Source organism: Sminthopsis crassicaudata, chromosome 6 (assembly GCF_048593235.1).
Source record: "Sminthopsis crassicaudata isolate SCR6 chromosome 6, ASM4859323v1, whole genome shotgun sequence".
NCBI lineage: Eukaryota > Metazoa > Chordata > Mammalia > Dasyuromorphia > Dasyuridae > Sminthopsis > Sminthopsis crassicaudata.
In genome coordinates, this window is record NC_133622.1 from 155,337,548 (window position 1) to 155,355,702 (window position 18,155).

At 35.0% G+C, this 18,155-nt stretch overlaps 1 protein-coding gene across 6 annotated transcripts in view; it reads right to left on the reverse strand.

The window, feature by feature from the left end:
- WDFY3 (WD repeat and FYVE domain containing 3) overlaps positions 1–18,155 on the reverse strand; it is a 306,260-nt gene that overhangs the window by 81,712 nt on the left and 206,393 nt on the right. For 5 of the 6 annotated variants that reach the window (XM_074273239.1, XM_074273238.1, XM_074273236.1 and 2 more), the window contains 8 exons: positions 17,294–17,529; positions 15,339–15,473; positions 11,635–11,814; positions 10,420–10,653; positions 6,421–6,520; positions 5,105–5,265; positions 3,917–4,146; positions 1,378–1,487 (listed from right to left, as the gene is read on the reverse strand). In XM_074273239.1, the coding sequence (XP_074129340.1) occupies positions 1,378–1,487; positions 3,917–4,146; positions 5,105–5,265; positions 6,421–6,520; positions 10,420–10,653; positions 11,635–11,814; positions 15,339–15,473; positions 17,294–17,529 (1,386 nt within the window). The remainder of the gene's footprint in view (positions 1–1,377; positions 1,488–3,916; positions 4,147–5,104; positions 5,266–6,420; positions 6,521–10,419; positions 10,654–11,634; positions 11,815–15,338; positions 15,474–17,293; positions 17,530–18,155) is intronic. The other variant, XM_074273237.1, reaches the window with a different exon arrangement.

Genomic DNA, 18,155 nt, shown 5'->3' on the forward strand with positions numbered 1-18,155 from the left:
ATTCATAGTCTAGAAATTCCCAAGAGAAAATAAGGAGAATTTTGCCATTACCTTGCTCCTCCCCTTTGGGAAGGGTTTTGTCCTTTTCCCACCTTTCCTATACCTTTCCCCCACCCCTGCCATGCCCCTGTAGATAGAGATTTGTGTTTTTATTCTCCTCTTTTTACCATTCTGTCATATGCAAACTTTTGCATGGATGGATTCTGAACTCTCTGGGTTTCACATGCATATTCATTTTTCTTGGAATAAACCTGGCAAAAAATGTTTGTGGCAGCCCTTTTCATAGTGGCTAGAAGCTGGAAGATGAATGGATGTCCATCAATTGGAGAATGGTTGGGTAAATTATGGAATATGAATGTTATGGAATATTACTGTTCTGTAAGAAATGACCAACAGGAGGAATACAGAGAGGCTTGGAGAGACTTACATCAACTGATGCTGAGTGAAACGAGCAGAACTAAGAGATCGTTATACACTTCGACAATGATACTGTATGAGGATGTATGCTGATGGAAGTGGATATCTTCAACATAGAGAAGAGCTAATCCAATTCCAATTGATCAATGATGGACAGAATCAGCTACACCCAGAAAAGGAACCCTGGGAAATGAGTGTAAACTGTGAGCATTGGTTTTTTTGTTTTGTTTTGTTTTGTTTCTCTTCCCAGAGTATTTTTACCTTGCGAATACAATCCTTCCTTTGCAACAACAACAACAACAAAATTTGGTTCTGCACATATATATTGTACCTAGGATATACTATAAGATATTTAATATGTATGGGAATGCCCGCCATCCAGGGGAGGGGGTGGAGGGAAGGAGGGGAAAAACTTGGAACAGAAGGGAGTACAAGGGATAATGTTGTAAAAAAAAATTTTTTTTTACCTATGCATATGTACTGTCAAAGAAAATGTTATAATTATAAAAATTAATTTAAAAAAAAAAAGGAATAAACCTGGCAAGTTTTATGAAGCTGTGATTGCCTCTTATAAGAGGATATGATGGGAAGGGCTGGAGTAGAACCTGCTTAACTAGGGTAATGCTGAAGATGCTGGAGATGAGAAGAGAGGTGGGGAGCTGGGAAATATTTGTCATCAAATGGCAGATGAATTCTACAGGGTTAGGAAGAGAAGCAGGAGTAGTGGCACTTGGCAGACAGAATAAATCCTATAGTTGTAAGGGTCTGGGCTGGGCTTGGGTTTGAGTTAACTCTATTTAGTTGCAGCTATTCTTCCTGTTTTCCTCACTCACCCCTTGGTGGCAGTAGTTTCAGAGTGACCTATCCTAGAACTGCATTTAGCCAAAACTTGCTGCCGCAGCAAAAAAGGAAAGGAGAAAAAGACTTGCCATAATGAATGTAGGTGCTTATGTTAGTTACCTTCACTAACGTCTTGACTGCAGCTGCCGTCCGGGTCTATATCAGAGGGGATCATGATGTGCCAAGTCGTCATACGGGCCTCTGCTTCAAGTCCAAACCCATCCACATGGCTGGAAAAGTCCAATCATTTTAACGTGTCTGAGGAAGGTCACGTCCTTAGAAACTCTCAACACATTGCTATGTCTAATCACAGATTCCCTGGCTTCTCCTAATTGTCTACCCTTCTGCTACGAGCAGCACCTTCATGCAAATACTCTGCCCTCTCAATTCTCGGATGTCTTCAGGCCCCATGATTGCCTTTTCAATCCAAGTCAGCAGCAATTCACAAGAATGCACTATTATACTTATTTGAATAAAAGCTGATGTTCCTACATCTGAACATAATCCACCATTCTATCTCCCCTTATGCTTCCCGCCTAAACCTATTTTTCATCCATAGAGAGAGATCTCTCCTCATTCCTCCAGCTCAGTATTTTCTGAAGCCCTAAACTCTGTTCTGAATTCATTTTCCTCCCATCCCAGTCTGGATCACTAATTCAGCCCTATAGTGCTCTGCTCTGGAACCCCTTGCCTCCTTGTCTTCTCACTGCTCCATCCTTGTCCAATCTTAATCATGTATTATTTTGACATCTGCCTCCTTCATTTACATTCATGTGCTGTTGAAGGGAGCACAAGGAAATCATGTAATGGTGCTCACTGGCTACACTGCTAATTTATATTAAATAACTTCAACTGCAGCAAGGCAATCCTTTTAATCCTGCCTAGTTGATGCTGCACCTTGCTTCCTACAGAGTCTATTTCAAATCTCTTCTCTCTTCAAGCTACATCATCCCCCTTACCTCCTTTCAGGTGAGGAACTCGCTGCTAATTTACTCAGAAAAGGGATCCTTCCTCCCCTTCTTTTCCATTCAATAACCGAGGGCATGAGCCACTTTCTACTAGCTCTCTCCTCCAATAATGAATACTGAAGTGGCTCTTCTCTTGGCCAGGACCATCTGCCTGACCTCCTCCCTAATGGCTTCTCCCCAGTCTCTTCAGCTCCCTCACCAACCATATCCATGCCCTAATCTGAAGAGGAAGGACTTGAACTCAGTGTCAAGACTCTCAGGTCTGCTTTTTATCTATGATATCACACTTTGCTATCATAGGTTCTGAACCAAAACACAAAACACAACACAAAAGGGAAGTTATCTCTTATAAAATTAGACCCTGCTCACACATTTTGCCCATTTAATACTACTGTCTATCCTTACTCATGATTAGCTATATGTGCATCAACATTTGTATTGATCAATGTCTCACTGATTATGATCCTCAAAAGAGTATCTGAATATAAAAAGTGTAAGAGAGACCGTTTGGAAAGCTGATTGAATATTTTTGCAACAATGGTTCTTTTCAAGATTATACTGTAAACATCAAATAAGAAAGAAGACATATTTTGTCAGAGAAAAATTTTTAAATGGATATTTTATTCTTTCTTTGATTCTTGGACTGTTCAAGAATACAGAGTTGCAATCATATGATCACACATTTACAGCTGGAAGAGACCTTAGAAGCCAATGGATTCAACTCCTTTTTTTCAAAAGAAAGCTGCCTAGAACATTGAGAGATTAACTCCCTTGGCTCAGGGTCACCCAGCTAATGTGTAACATTAGAATACAGATCTTCAATATTCTAAATTCAACACTATCCCAACCCTAATTGCCCTTCATTTGTTATATGTAAACTAAAACATACAAATTGTTAACTATAAACAAAAATGAACTTTTTTCATAATTTTAAATTTTATTTTTCAAAATAAAAGTCCAAATAATGTTCCCCTCCCCATTACTTATAATGAAATGGTAATCTTTGCTTTAAATGGAGTTATAAGGGAGTGGCCTTAAATAATGAGGATCTTATGAATGACTGAGGAAGACATGCACAAGAGAAATAGCATAAAGAACAATCGACAAAGAAATGTATAACTTGCAAAAGAAATGGGCAGATCACATAATAAGATTGAGAGGTTATTGCTAGGCAGCCTGTGGAGAATCTGAAGGAAGGCCCTTAAGTACACCAGATAAATTTTCTGTTAGATTTTTGGAGCAAATGTCTGAGTTACACAAAAAAATTTATACCACAGGAGGGCATATTTATATCAATGAGATCACAGATTTAATGCAATATACAAGAAATAGCCAAATAGTACTTAGTTGTAATTTCTAAAGAGTAATCAATTTAAGTGCTTCATTTGGATTTCTGCTGAAAAATGTTAGCTTTTAACGAGAAAATTGTGGCTAAAAAAATTTTTTTCCCATGTGATCAGAGAATCACAGAATTTGGGAACCAGAAGGAAACTTAAAGAGTTCAGCCAGGATGTCCCCTCATTTTACAGATAAGTGAATCAATGCCATGGACAGTTCCCTTAATAAGAAGCAAGGGATAAACTAAGATTTGACCTCATAAACTTTTGATGCAAATCTAAGCTGAAGAAAAGAGTGAAGGAATATTGCCACACAGTTTCCGAGCTTCAATATCATGAATTTTTCTTCCTTACCTTCCAACATGCAGATTAATCAAGCAATGAGCCAGACAGCTAATGAACTCTTGGTCATGGTTTCCTGGTCCTAAGATTAAGTTTCTGTTCACAGTAAGGACCCTAAGAGAATCGAGGAGAGCAACTTGCTGTGGGACTGTTTTGTGTGCCCTTGAAAACTGGTACAAGATGGTCCTATTTAGGCAGTGGTAAACGGCATCCAATGACAACCCTTGGGATCTTCGTTTTGACTAATTAAACATATGAAAAATACATGGTAAAATGAACAGTGCAATATTTTTATAACAAGGAATGCTCTGTTGAAATTAACAAAATAATTTACTATTTATAAAAACCCTTGGGGAAGGAAGTAAATGTTCAATGCATAATTTAATAATTAAAAACATTTTGTGAGAAATTTCTATTTCACTGTTTTTTGAGCATACTACTCTGGCTTAAAAAAAAATGAGGCAAACATACATTAACCTGAGAAAATACTATGACTCTTATGCAACAGCATATCAGTTTACTATTTTCAACATTTTCCCCCATGAATTACTGAACAAAACATAAAAATAATCCTTATTCACAAATACCTGAGCCATAGATTGACATGGAACACTCAGATGAAGGGAACAGAAGAAATAGGAGATGTGTGGCTTGACAAAATACAAAAATGGTGGCTGATCATCTAAAGTCTTTTTATTTTGAATTTATTTACAATGAGTAGTATAAATCAACTATGTAGCAATTGGAAGTATTTGGACTATACTCAAACTCTTTGAGGGACAAAGAATGTCAAGAATTATAATGTTGGCCACAAACTGATGGGTGGGTCTAGCAGTTAAACTCCTTTTAAGAAACAAATTTGGAAAACTCTTGAAAATATATTGCTGCATGCTTATTACTAAGTTTTCCTTCATGTGAAAATACGAGAGGTTTGTTTTGGCTTCCTCTCAAAGGCACTATCTTGCAATCATCAGCAAAATATTATTATTAATTAAATACAATAAATCTTAGTTTCTGAGCTGTGGTGGGGGCTAAAGACACAATCACAAAACTAATATAATCCTTCCTGCCCCAAAGCCTGCATTCTGCAATATTGTTATTGCTATTTTATCAACAATATTACTAAAAATAAAAAATTAAACCAAAAATATTAAAAACAAAAACAAAAAAACTTTTGTACAACAGCTTTGAACAGGTTACCTGTGCAATTAGTTGAATAATAAAATCGATAAGAAGTTTAGATTCCTTATTGAACATTCCCTGCCATAGCTTGTCTACCACACGTTGAGTGAAATAAAATACGTTGTTCACTAGCACTTGATAACTTCCTCCACTGGTAATGGGCAGAGATGCATCTTCTCCTAAATTCCAGGAGGAAAAATTGACAAGAAAATTAATACATATGCAATAGGAGATGAAAAGAATTAAGTAGCTCTAAAATAATCTTAACTACTTTACAAATTTTTAGGTAACTGGGTAATCACAGGGAAAATAATCCTTTCTATAGATTATTTAACTGAAGTAACCTAAATATAACAACTTCTTAGTTGCTATTTTATAATTTGTAAAATGAAATTATCCTACCTATGAGAATTAAAATGAAATCATGCAGATGAAAGTGATTTTAAAATTATACAAATGCAGCCTATTCTATCTTAAGTAACATCTACTCCAAAATATATGTTGTACATCATAAATAGTTTCAATTTAAGTAAATCTCAAAAGTTGGGCCTGGCGCATCTATTTCAGGATGTACTTTTTGCACAATATGATAATATTAAAATTTTCTGGGTAAATATTTTTTAAAGTTAAAGGCTATGGCTTATAGGATAATAAGAGTAGTCTGGTATCCATGATTAAGATAATTTAACAATCCAATTTCGCAAGTGTTATATGCTGTTATACAAAAAGAAATGTTCTAAATGCTGGGAATATGATGTAATTGCCAAATTTCAAATAGCACATGTATCAAAATAATTTCTTTTTCATATTTCTTCTGCTTTCTGAAAAAAAAAACTGCCCCCACATTACACTTTAATACGTTTTTATCATAGCATACAATGATAAAGGGGGAGTTTACTCTCTCATAGAAAGCCTATAAAACAAACAAATAAAAAAAAAACAACTTCTAGGTACTCGAATAATTAGATTGTATGCAGTTCTCTTTATAAAGTCTACAAGAATTAAATATTCATATAAGGAAGATGTCTTTAAATTATTCAAAAGAGGATTTTTTATATGCTGTCATTCTTTTCTTTTTTTTTTTTCTGCCCAACCTTCACATCCTCTGTGCCACACATCACAATTTATATAAAAAAATCCAGGCCACAATTCTTGATTTATTTTTTTGTTGTTGTTGTTGCTTTTTTTTTTTTTCTATATATCGGTAAATTAAAAGTATAGAAAAGGAAAATCCTTAAAAAATAGATTTCAAACAGGAAGAAGAAAATTAATATTCACTTGAGTTTCTTAATGGAAGATGACTGATTAAAGTCAAAGCAAAAACATGAAATTACCTAATAAAACATCGGCTGCAAGCAAGTGGTCCATGACACTATCTAAAACATAAGTTTGAAATTCTTTTTGCTGAGTCCTTGTAGACCTTTCAGGAGAAGCCTGCAAAGCAAAAGATTATTAGGAGTATAACCACATAAAGGAAAAAATATTATGAATTTCAACTTAGTAATAGCATCAAACATCAAAATTTTAAAATGTCAAATAGCAAAAGATGACATGAAATGGTGTAATTGTTCACAAATCTTAAAATTTCATATCTATCTGTGATATCTTGTTAAATATTCCATGTGGGAGTTATCATCTCCACTATGATAAATTTTTGTACCTGTTTATCTTACAAAATCTGTTCTTTAATATATGTATGATTTCTCTCCCTCATTGAATATGGAGAGATCTTAGAAGCCATATAGAACAGAATTTTAAAAACTCCTTTCCACAACAAATCTAAAGGATTATCTGCCTTTTGCCAAGAGATCTCCATAGTTTGTCAAGCTAGTCTACAACTCTCAAAAAGGCAGGCAGTTAAGGCAGATCATTTCAATCTGAATAGTTGTCAAGAGATCTTTCTTTACATCAGGGCTAGATGTGCCTCTTTGAAGCTTCCACTCATCATGTCTACCTGCTTCTATGATCTTGTGCCAGGAAGAGCAAGTCTGAAATCTTCCCACGAGAGATCTTTGTTCCTCCTTGTTATGTGGTTGAATGAAGGCAATAGTCAGTTTGGAAATTCTCGTCTCCAAGCTCTCTAAGCCCAGTACTTTTGACCACTATTCAAGCTTGTGGATGATTACCTCTTTGGTAATCACTAAATGCAATACTTCAGAGCGGCCTGGCCAGAAAGGACTAGGGTTTTTGGCTGTTGCCTGAGATAATTCTAATGTCTTTTGGGTGCTATCCAATTGCTGACTCCTACTGAGCGCACAGGATGTTCAAACTTCCAGATCTTTTTCTAAAGAATTGTTTGTGGACTAGCTCTGTTTCCTCCAGATGTTACCTAGATATTTAGGAAGTAAACCTTAAAATTCTCATAGCAATTTGTTTCCACCTCTTTTAAGGCCTTATGTGCTATACTGCACGCTTTTACTCAAATACTTATTGCTCAAATAGAAATTGTAAGCTACTTGAGACATACTCCTTTCTCTCAATACATCTTTGCATTATCTTAGTGTCTAGAAATGATTCGCATGTTGTAGACATTTAATAGATGTTTGCCAAATGAGTAACAGATGACTGGTTTAACTTTAAACTTACTTCAGGGAACTACTGCTATTTTATTTTTTTGTCTTTTGAAAACCCTAGCACTAGTGGTAAGGGAAGCCTAGTGGTGACAACAGAGCATGGTGAAGAGTTATGACAAGCTTTATTATAATCTGCAACAGAGCATTTTAATTAATTTACCTGTCTTCAAGAGCTATTCAGGAAAGATCAAAATCTGTTATGTGTAACGACCTTGAAAGAAGGAATTTCCACATATCCCTTCTCAATCATTTTGATATCAAACTATTCTGGCAAAAAAATTTATCTCCAAACAGAATCCAGGGGTTGAACAAGTCTCTAGAGAGCTTCCAATCCAAATAGCTCTCTTCAAACAGGTAAATAGCTAATTCATTCAGCAGAAGCAATTCTATCAGCTTTTCCCCCAGGATGTTAATTTTTAATTATTTTGAATTTGAAAAACATTAACATGGACATTCCAAGGCCTCTAAGTGAAACCATGTTACAATTTAAAGGAAAATATTAATGATAAATTTAATGCATCCATCCCAAAGCTATCCTGTTATATAACTAACTCTCCTTCTGAATCTTCTGTATATTATTATTTTTTTAATTGATGATTTTCTCTTTCTTGGAATCACTAGTGTCCCTCTCCCTACTTTATTTCTTTCACTATGAGAAATCTATGTAGCAAACAAGAATAGCTAAGGCAGCAAAAAAAAAGAAAAAAGAAAAAAAAACAAAACCATATGCTGGTCATATCTTAAAATGGATGTCTCCCCGCCCCCCCTCCTCCCCCAGCCAAAAGGTAGAAATTAAGCTTCATTATTAGTCTTCTAAAATTGTGGTTGGCATGGCATTGTTCCAAGTCTTTACATCTTTTCAAGCTGATGTTGTTTTTACAATGTTACAATCTCTTTTTACCTTGTTCTGGTTCTAATCACTTCACTCTGTACTTATTCATACTTGTCTCCATAAGTTTCTTTGAAACGATCTTTTTTTTTTTTTTTTTTTTTAAGCAATGCAATAACTTCCGTAATTTATTTTGCCACTCCCCAAATGATAGCTATCCAGTGTTTCGAGAATTTTGCTATAAAAATATGCTGCTATAAATATTTCTGCACATGTGATTTAAGCTCTTCAAGGTATTATTATACCGGTTCTTAACTATAATAGAAAGATACTCAAAAAGATTAAGTAGAGAGAGCATCCAGAGTCAGCTGAATTATCAAGTCAATGAGTAGGCCATGATGATCTGACCAGGAAGTAATGTCAACAATCTGATCTTCAGATCCCCATGTTAATTAAATCTTAAGAATGTCTCCAATATCTTTTAATAGAAAAAGTAGTCTAATTTGCATGTAGGTAGAGAATATTGTTTCTATTACAATAGCTACTTACCCACATAACATTTATCTATATTTTGGGGGGGAGGGTTTGCTTCTAGTTTTTTCAATTAGGAAACATTTAAAAAATTAATCTGTACTTCCTTGAACCCTATTCTCATTCCACTGAATAAATTAAAAAAAAAAAAAAAGACTTCAATATACAGGTGTGTTTTTAGACAAACCAAATTCCACAATATCTATGTCTGAAAATGTGCATCTCTGCTTTTTAAACATATATCTAAAAGGAAGTGTCTTGTTTCATCTTCATTATTTTAAACTTCTGGTTTATCATTAGTCTTTCAAAGCTTTCATGCCCAATTTCTCTACAGTGCTGGTCCTTCTCAGTAATTTGCTGGAAGAAAGGCTTCATTTTCCCTACTTAACGCACTGCATAAATGTCAAATGTTATTATACTTCTTCCCTGAGATTGCTATTATTTGAAAATTTAACAGGTCTACATTTACTCAATTGTATGTTTTATTAATGAACATTTTTCTTATTTAATCACTACTGAGAATTCTGAGAACACCAAACAAACAAGCAAACCCCCCAAATATTCCTTTTGTCTCCTTAATGTCCATGTGTTATTAATTATGGTCAAGTTATCTTACTAAACAATACACTATAGCAGGGGTTCTCAAACTACAGCCTCTGAGGACGTTTATGCGGCCCCCCCGGGTTATGGCAAATGGCTAAGGGGCGGAGACAGAGTGTGAGCTGTTGTTTTTACCGTAGTCCGGCCCTCCCACAGTCTGAGGGACAGTGAACTGGCCCCCTATTTAAAAAGTTTGAGGACCACTGCACTAGAATGTTCTCATATAAATTGCCTTGCAAGTACTGCATTGCAGTGTTTCTGTTAACCACAAGAGGGAACACTTACTGCCCAAGTAGTATTGATTAAAAAAAAAAAAAAAAACATTATTTACAGAAACAGGTTTTTAGCAAATAAAATTGCTAAAAATATACCAAAAAAATATATATTTTTCATAACCTTTCACTTTTCTTTAGATTTGGCATTATCAATGCTATCAGGAAAGAAACTTAGTCACATTTTCATTCTGAAGTAAAAAACAGAGCTACAAGAAAACAGGGCTAGAAGCAAAGTGGACGTTAACTCCTGATTCAAAGCAATTAATCCATAACAACAGTGATATACAGATGCAGAACAATATCTCTAGTCATTCTAGTCTTCATGTTGTACTCAAAAATACTTTTATGGGGCCCAAATGTGACGAATCCTTTCTACATGTGAGAAATGTTCTGTTTCTACATTTCTACTAAAAAATGCTTTTAGCAACTAAAAAATTTGCAAACACTTTTCTGATCCCAATAGATTACATACATTCTGCCTCTTCATGAAACTACATTGAGAAAAGTTCATTTCTTTGATTTTACCTCCAACAGCAGGTCAATCAATGGAGTCTGTTTGCTGGCAGGTGTGAGGCAGAGATTGTCAATTATCAAAACTCGCATGAAATCAAAAACAAACTTTTTTGCTGGGTGGTTGGTCAAGTAGGTTTTGGAGCCAACATTACAGTATTCTGATTGGCTTCTGTTCATCCCTGTGTCACCTGTAAAGGCTTTGAATTCTTCTGCTGGAGATCCTACTTCATCATCAAGATCAGTAACCTGTTCAAAAACAAAACAGAAAAATGCCTTAATCTTCCCACTACTACTAAGCATTATTTACCAAGGTGCTAACTTCTATTTGATTTCACATAAGTTACATAACAATGTGTTACACTTAATGATAGCTCACAAAAATTACTTTTGAAAATGATGAAATCCTAAGATTTATAATAATTCAATCTTTTAAATAGATTATGCTTAGGAAGTGCAAAAATTGCAAATATGAATTAATTAGAACTTTGAAACCAAAGATATAGATCACATAGAATCCTCTAAGTGGTTGGAATATATAGCTTAATTAAGCAACAAGGAATTGAAAACTACTATGAGAAAATCAGTTAGAATGATGTGAAAGGAAATAAAACTAAATGTTTGGGGTCTTCGAGATATTATAAATAATGAAGTTATAGTTTATAGGTTGACTCTAAAGTTACCAAAAGCTGAAAATCTGAAAGCTTTATAAAAGACTGACAGATTAATTCCAGGTGGGACAATTTTCCTCTCTTTCCAATGTCAAAAGTAGATTTTTGGAAGAACATGACTGACTCCATTTTATGATATATTTGTTATTATTGTATTTTTTTCTTTTTATCACATGAATGTACTGTCTCCTTCAGTAACTACTTTTCCCAATCACTTTATGGTTACAAAAGGAAATTCAAAGAATTTTGAAAAGTTACAGGAACTCATCTAATTCTCTTTATTCTATTTTATCTCCCTCTCCCTTTTCTTCTTCTCTCTCCTTTCTTTTTCCTTTCTCTCTCCCCCTCCCTTTCTGTGTGTGTATGTAAATGTTTGCATATACACATGTACAGACATACACACACAGATATGTATATACTTTGTTACCCATCTCCTATTGATAGGGTACATCATACTCTTGAATGGATAAATAAAATATGTACTTCTCTGACTATAACTTGTGCTGGCCTGTTCTTTTCAGTGACTAGCTAGGATTCTGAAAATTCTTGTTACACATACCATCTCAGAGTATGGTCGGATGTTGAAAGGAAAGACAGTAGCTGCTAATGCACACAGAAATTCCGGACTCATCCACATTGAACTGAGGTCTGGGACATTGTGATATAAATATCTAAAAAACTGCATCAAAGTAACAGGATATTCTCTGAGCCAAGACCCTTCTTCTTCTGACTGCCAAGGCTGTTATGAAAGCAAGAAGAGAAATAAAAAATTAGCATATGCTACTCTTTAAAAAGTATGAGAAACTCACTGTAAACATTAAAAACACACACATTAGCACAAATTCAATTTAATGATTTGTATATCATGAAATAGTTATATGTTGCAAAAACAGTCTTCTCCCTGTACAATATGGATATTCAGAATTTCTTTTTTTTCCCCTGAACTTCAGAGAAACTTTCCCATGGAAAATCAAAGAGAAATCAAAATAAAATAAAATAAAAGACATATTCTGGGTATTTTCTCTGGCACTCTCCCATGCTTCCATAGGAAAGCATTTCCTCCTCAACTCAATATTTATTAACTTTGTCTCAAAAAAACTATTTTAAATGTAACTGAGGAAAAGTAACAAATAAACAAATTTTAAAAAAAGACTTTTAAGTCCCAACTAAAATTTCTTCTTTTACTGGAATCCCTCTTAATTCTAGTGACGTCCATTTGCTAATTAGTTCCAATATATTTTGTATATAAACTTGTTTTGTAAATATTTGTTTGCATTCCCCACCCCCACCCCCATTATATTATAAGACATAAAAATAACAAAACCAGTGCTAGTACTGCAGGTTGGGTAAAATAACATATAGCAAAGTGTGAAATAAATTCCAGAGTCATTTCAGAGTACATTGGTGGCTATTATTGTGATGTCCTTTTTCTTTAGATTGTAATCCTTCTCTGGGAGCAGATCCTTTATTTTCTCCTTCAAGTCTTGTCTCCTTCACTTGGAGCTCAGGTAGCTTTCTGGAGGCCTTCCTCTCTCTTTGGCTCCTTAGAGCTCTTGTCCAAGTGTCTCCAGCCAGTAGAATCTTGAATGACTCCTAACTCAGAATCTCCTAGAGTGTGGGAATCAGACTCTGCCTCCAAGAGTGTGGGATTGTGGGTTTCCCAGAAGTCAATTCTAGTTGTGAATCTCCCAGAAGTCCATGATTTAAATGTGATGTTCTGTTTCTCTAGAATGCAATCATCCTCTGGGAGCAGGATTTCTTGGGGAGCTCCTGGAGACAGCCTTGGCTTCAGTGCAGTTCAATAATCCCAAAATGCAGCCAGGAGTTAAAGTCCAGATCCTCTATTGTGTCCTTCAAAATCCCGAATCTTTTCCTGGGGCCTGGTTGGCTTTAGTAGAGGCCTATCTCTCTCCTTGGTTCCCCAGTGAGCTCTTGTCAGAATGTCTCCAGTCAGCTTCAGTCTCTAGCTCCCTCTGGATCCAAAGCCTCCAGGCAGCATGAAGGTAAATGTGGGAATGAATCAGACTCTGCCTCCGAGAGTGTGGGATTGTGGGTTTCCCAAAAGTCAATCCTAGTTGTGAATCTCCGGGAAGTCCATGAGCAGGCTTTTCCTTCAGATTTGTGAATCTGCTGGACTTGCGAATCTCTCCACTGAATCCTGGCTCCTTATATCCTCCCAGAGAATGGGCTTTTGGGAGCTCCTTAAAAGTATGCTCTCTTAAAGGTGTGAAAGGTGTGAACTCTGAACTAGAGAATTGTTAAATACTATGCTAAATTAGATAATTATACCCATTGACTTAGCACCTTGTAAGAATCCTAACAACTTATCATCCCATTACAAGAACAATGATCTGTATTCTGTATTCTCTCTAAGTCTCTAAGTCTAGGGCTACTTAAGTATAAGGACAAACTATCTCAATTAGCCCCACATACTATATACTATAATACAAATATACGGTAAGACATTACTAAATGTAGTACTACTATAATAGTATATTCGTAGTGTTAATAGGCTATACTAGAATACTAGTACAATAATATAATAACTGATGTACCTAATAATACTAAGACAGCAAAAACTTAAAGTATGTTCTTTAAAAGGGCAAGAAAGCAAGACCACATTTTTTAAAGATTTCCATTAAAAAGTGTTTAAAATATATTTTCAAATTTCTAAACATATGGCTATATAAAACGACCTCCAAATCTAAGGGTTATTTTGAAGCATTGAGGATTGTCGATCTATATCACGTTTTAAAATATTGCTTTGTGCAAGGTACAAGTCCTTTGATTTTTGTCGTTGTGTAATGAGGCAACATAGTTTAACCAGAAGCACAGGGGTCCTGGAATCAGAAGATTTTAAATTTCACAGTTCAGTGCTGTTTGCTTATCTGTGTAACTGAAAAAAACAAACCTATTTAACTACAATGAGCTTCAGTTTCTCACCAATGGGAGAAAAGTACTGGTTATACTATAAAACATTATGCAAAAGTGAACTTTTATTTAAAGGTATCTATGATAAATAGTTTTGTTATTCTGTAATCTGTTTAAGGTAAGAATGTATCCACATATACAATTTGAATGTGTATGTTCCCACATTAATCTCTAGATCAGAATTTCAAGCATTTGTGGCACACTTATCTGCAAGTATATCATAGTGTAGAATAGGAGAGTGTGACAGACACGGAACCAAGTACCAAGATAAATCCTGGCTCTGCCATTATGTGCCCTTGGGCATTTGTCCACTTGAACTCTCTGGTTCTCCATTTCCTCATTTAAAAAGTAGGCTCTAAATAGGCAAAGGGAGAAAATGACTTCTAATCACCCGAAGCTGAAACCCCTTTGACCTTTGTCCTGTATATGTGTGCTCATGTTTGTTCTTATACTTGTCCCTACTTTCCCCATAAGCCCTCAATACTAAATATGCCTAGCACAATGTTTCTCAGAAGGTGGTAGAGAAGAAAATGCTTTGTCACAGTTTAAAATGCTACATGCTTGAAAGTTAATAAGGAAAACGCCATAAAACAAATACCATAGGCCTTCAAGACCAATACCATAACATTTATAACAATACACGATATAAGAGTAGGAGACTGAAAAACCATCCCAATCAATTTAAAAACAGAAGGCTCAGACCTTTGCAAGTGAATTAAAATATAAGCTACATGTCATAGAAGTGCTTTAATCATTGGGTGAGAGCAGATGCCACTCGGGGAATATGGAACACCCTGGGATTGGCTGGAAGAAGCAGAAACGCTTCTGGAGCAGAATATTACCCACCTAGGAAGGAAGATCAGAATCTGGCATTTCAAAGGCAGCCAATCCTATGAATGGAACTAGGCAGGCCTGAGAAAGGGAATCCCTAAGAGCTGGAAAAGAGTCCTGCCTTCCTCACTACTGATCCCTCATGAAACTGTATCAGTCTAAGAGATCTGTCAGAGCCAGAGATGACCCACTGGCAACTCAAAGTGGTAGCAGTATTCCTCTGAAAGCAATGCCTAATCATAGCACTGCATCAGGATCCCAGAGATACGTGAGGATGAGAGTTATGATAATGAAAATATCATATATTGGTACAAATGTTTTGATAAGGTTCTTCTGTACCAATGTAAGGCATTATTTTCATGGAGATGAAAATGGTGGGATTTAGGTTCTCAAATCTAATCACAGTAAAGTGAAGTGGACCATTTTGATTAATGTCCTTTTATTCAGAATAACAGAGGCAGATGGAGTTATTAATGTTTCCCAATGCTTCATCATACTTACTGAATTTAGCATGCTACGAAGCATTCCCAATAACAAAAAAGCAGCTTCTGTGCAAACATTATGGATTGAAGACACCACAGTTCCACTGGAAGCAGGAACTCCAAAAATAAATGTCCAAATGGAATCCAAATCAAACTATGGGAATGAAGTAAAACAATAATTAAGTACAGATTCTTTTCCTCAACAGGAAACTGGACTTCTAATATTTTAACATCTTTCAAATAAAATTCTTTATTAAATGATCAGATGGATGTTGGTCTAATAATCACAATCACAGTTTTAGTTAGTGTGAAGAGACAGAATGAGAGGCGAACTTCACTTCCTCATAGATCCTGTAATACCTTTCTATCTAAAAAGATAAATTGTAAAAGATACTTACCAGAACATTCTATCTTATGTATTTGTTTTGTCTTATCAACATAAATAGACTATACTTTATAAGACTACATATATTCTTTAAATAAATTATTACAAAAGAAGAATTTCCAGAATAAATTATATATGTGGTCAAAGGAATGAAATCATATGGAACTATACTGACTAACTAGTAAATTTAAAGCACAATAATTTTCTCAATTGATTCTCAGTTAGAAAATAATTTTAATGAACACCTTCCCCCAAAACAAGCAAAGAACTTTCTAATTTGGTTTAACGTTGCTCATAGAAGTTCTTGCCACTAAAGTAAGGTATAGTTGTGGGGGTTTGTTTCTTGCTGAAGTGCAATCTTTTTAACCATGTGAGCTTGAAAAATAATTGTTATGCGATTAAACAGATCTCTATCAGGTTACTCACTCATTTATTAGGCCAACATTAGAATACACAGTGGAGGATTTTAAAAGGATTAAAAAATATTGGAACTGACTAAGATAACTTTAGCATTTTAAAGAGTTTGTGCTTCAGGATGCTGAGTTATAATTAACTCTAAGGTAACTTGAAAAATCCTTTCCATGCATGGCTACTTTGCTATCTCCTCACCTTCTACAAGAAGCTTTGTTGAACCCCTCTTAACTCTAGTGCTTTTCCTCTATCATTTTCTCTTTATTATAGCTTGCCTTGAATATCTTTGCATGTTGTTTTCTCTATTTTCCAATTAGATTGCAAGTTCCTTGAAAGCAAGAATTGTCTTTTGCTTCTTTTTGGATCCCCAGTGCTTAGCACAGTGCTAAGTTAGGTGCTTGATAAATACTGATTGAGGGGCAGCTAGGTGGCGCAGTAGATAGATAGAGCACCAGCCTAGAATTCAGGAGGACCGGAGTTCAAATCTCGTCTCAGACACTTAACACTCCCTAGCTGTGTGACCCTGGGCAAGTCACTTAACCCCAACTGCCTCAGCAAACAAACAAACAAACAAATAAATAAATACTGATTGATTAATATATTGGTTTATGCTTAATTGTCAGAAAATCAGAAAGCATAAAAGCTTTACTTTATCTTCTGCTTTCTTAACTTAGATATCATCTTAATTTAAACTATTTTGCAAATTAATGTTAGTTTTTGATAATTGAAAGTGATTTTAAACATATTTCTTCAATAACCCAAGTCATTTGTGAAAATATAAAATTAAAGTCTTTTATTTTCTACTTTTTCAAAAGATAGCTATATTCAAAAGAATAAAATCCCACAAAATTCTTTAGACTAGCAGTGAAAATGTTCACTTCAGTGTTGATTTTCTGATTGATACATCTTATGAATACAGAAAAATGTTTTTATCTTTGTAATTATTTTAAACTTATAAATAAAAGTCACCCTTATTGTGAATTTAGAATAAACCTATCTTCAATTTTCTATTGTCATCTTTATACATATGCACTAAATAATTTACAGATTTAACACATAAATGTTTTTTGAAGAAATTAACCCATAATTCTCATTGGTAAATTTTTCCCTCCTTTCTAACTCACACTTCCAATCCCCAGCCCCAAATTACAGTTGCACCTTGTTAGATAAATTCCTACCTGGCAACCCTGATTACATCGGCTGCTGATGACAGGTACACTGACCTGTAGGTTTTCAGGCAGTTCGGCAACTGGCTGTTGCAGAAAGAGGGCCATGAGGAGGAAATAAAGGGCAGGGACGTTAGTATGCTTAGGGAGAAATGACTGAAGAACTGGAAAACCAGGAAAATGACAAGCATCCCGGTTAATCTCCCTAATAGCTGATCGTCCGCCAGCACTTCTGCCCACATTGAATCCTTAAAAAAAAAAAAAAGATATAAAAATTAGTGTAAAATTCTTGGCATATTAAATCTTATTGTGTCTATGACATAAAAATTTGGAATAAAATGGGTTAAAATGATATTTATGTCTAGAATATTTACACTAATAGTAGTCAACTATATATACAACAAATATATCCAAAACACTACCTCCAGAGGTAGTGGATTCCACTTCCCCTGGAGTTTCCAAGCAAATGTTGGACAACCATTTGTCTAATGTGTAGTGTAGTGTAGGGATTTCTTTTTGGGTAGTTTTTGGACTAGACAATTGATAAGGTACTTCCAATTCTGAGATTCTGTGATGCTGTGACTTTACCCTGAACACAGAAAATTAGTACAAGACACAGACAAGATTGAGGGGGGAATGTGAAAATGTTTTGGAAAAATTTTCTCATGAAAATAAAAAGTTTTTTTTTCATTAAAAAGCATTAATATTCATTTATTTCTCTAAATGGGAAGTGAAAGAAAGCATGGAGCCAGCGTATACATAACAACAAAAATATTAAGCTGCAACTTCTATGCAAGCTATGGAAACTTGCAAAGTTTCATTGAATAAAATCAAGAAAAGGAAAGTGAGGCACAGAAAATTTAGTATTTTGTCC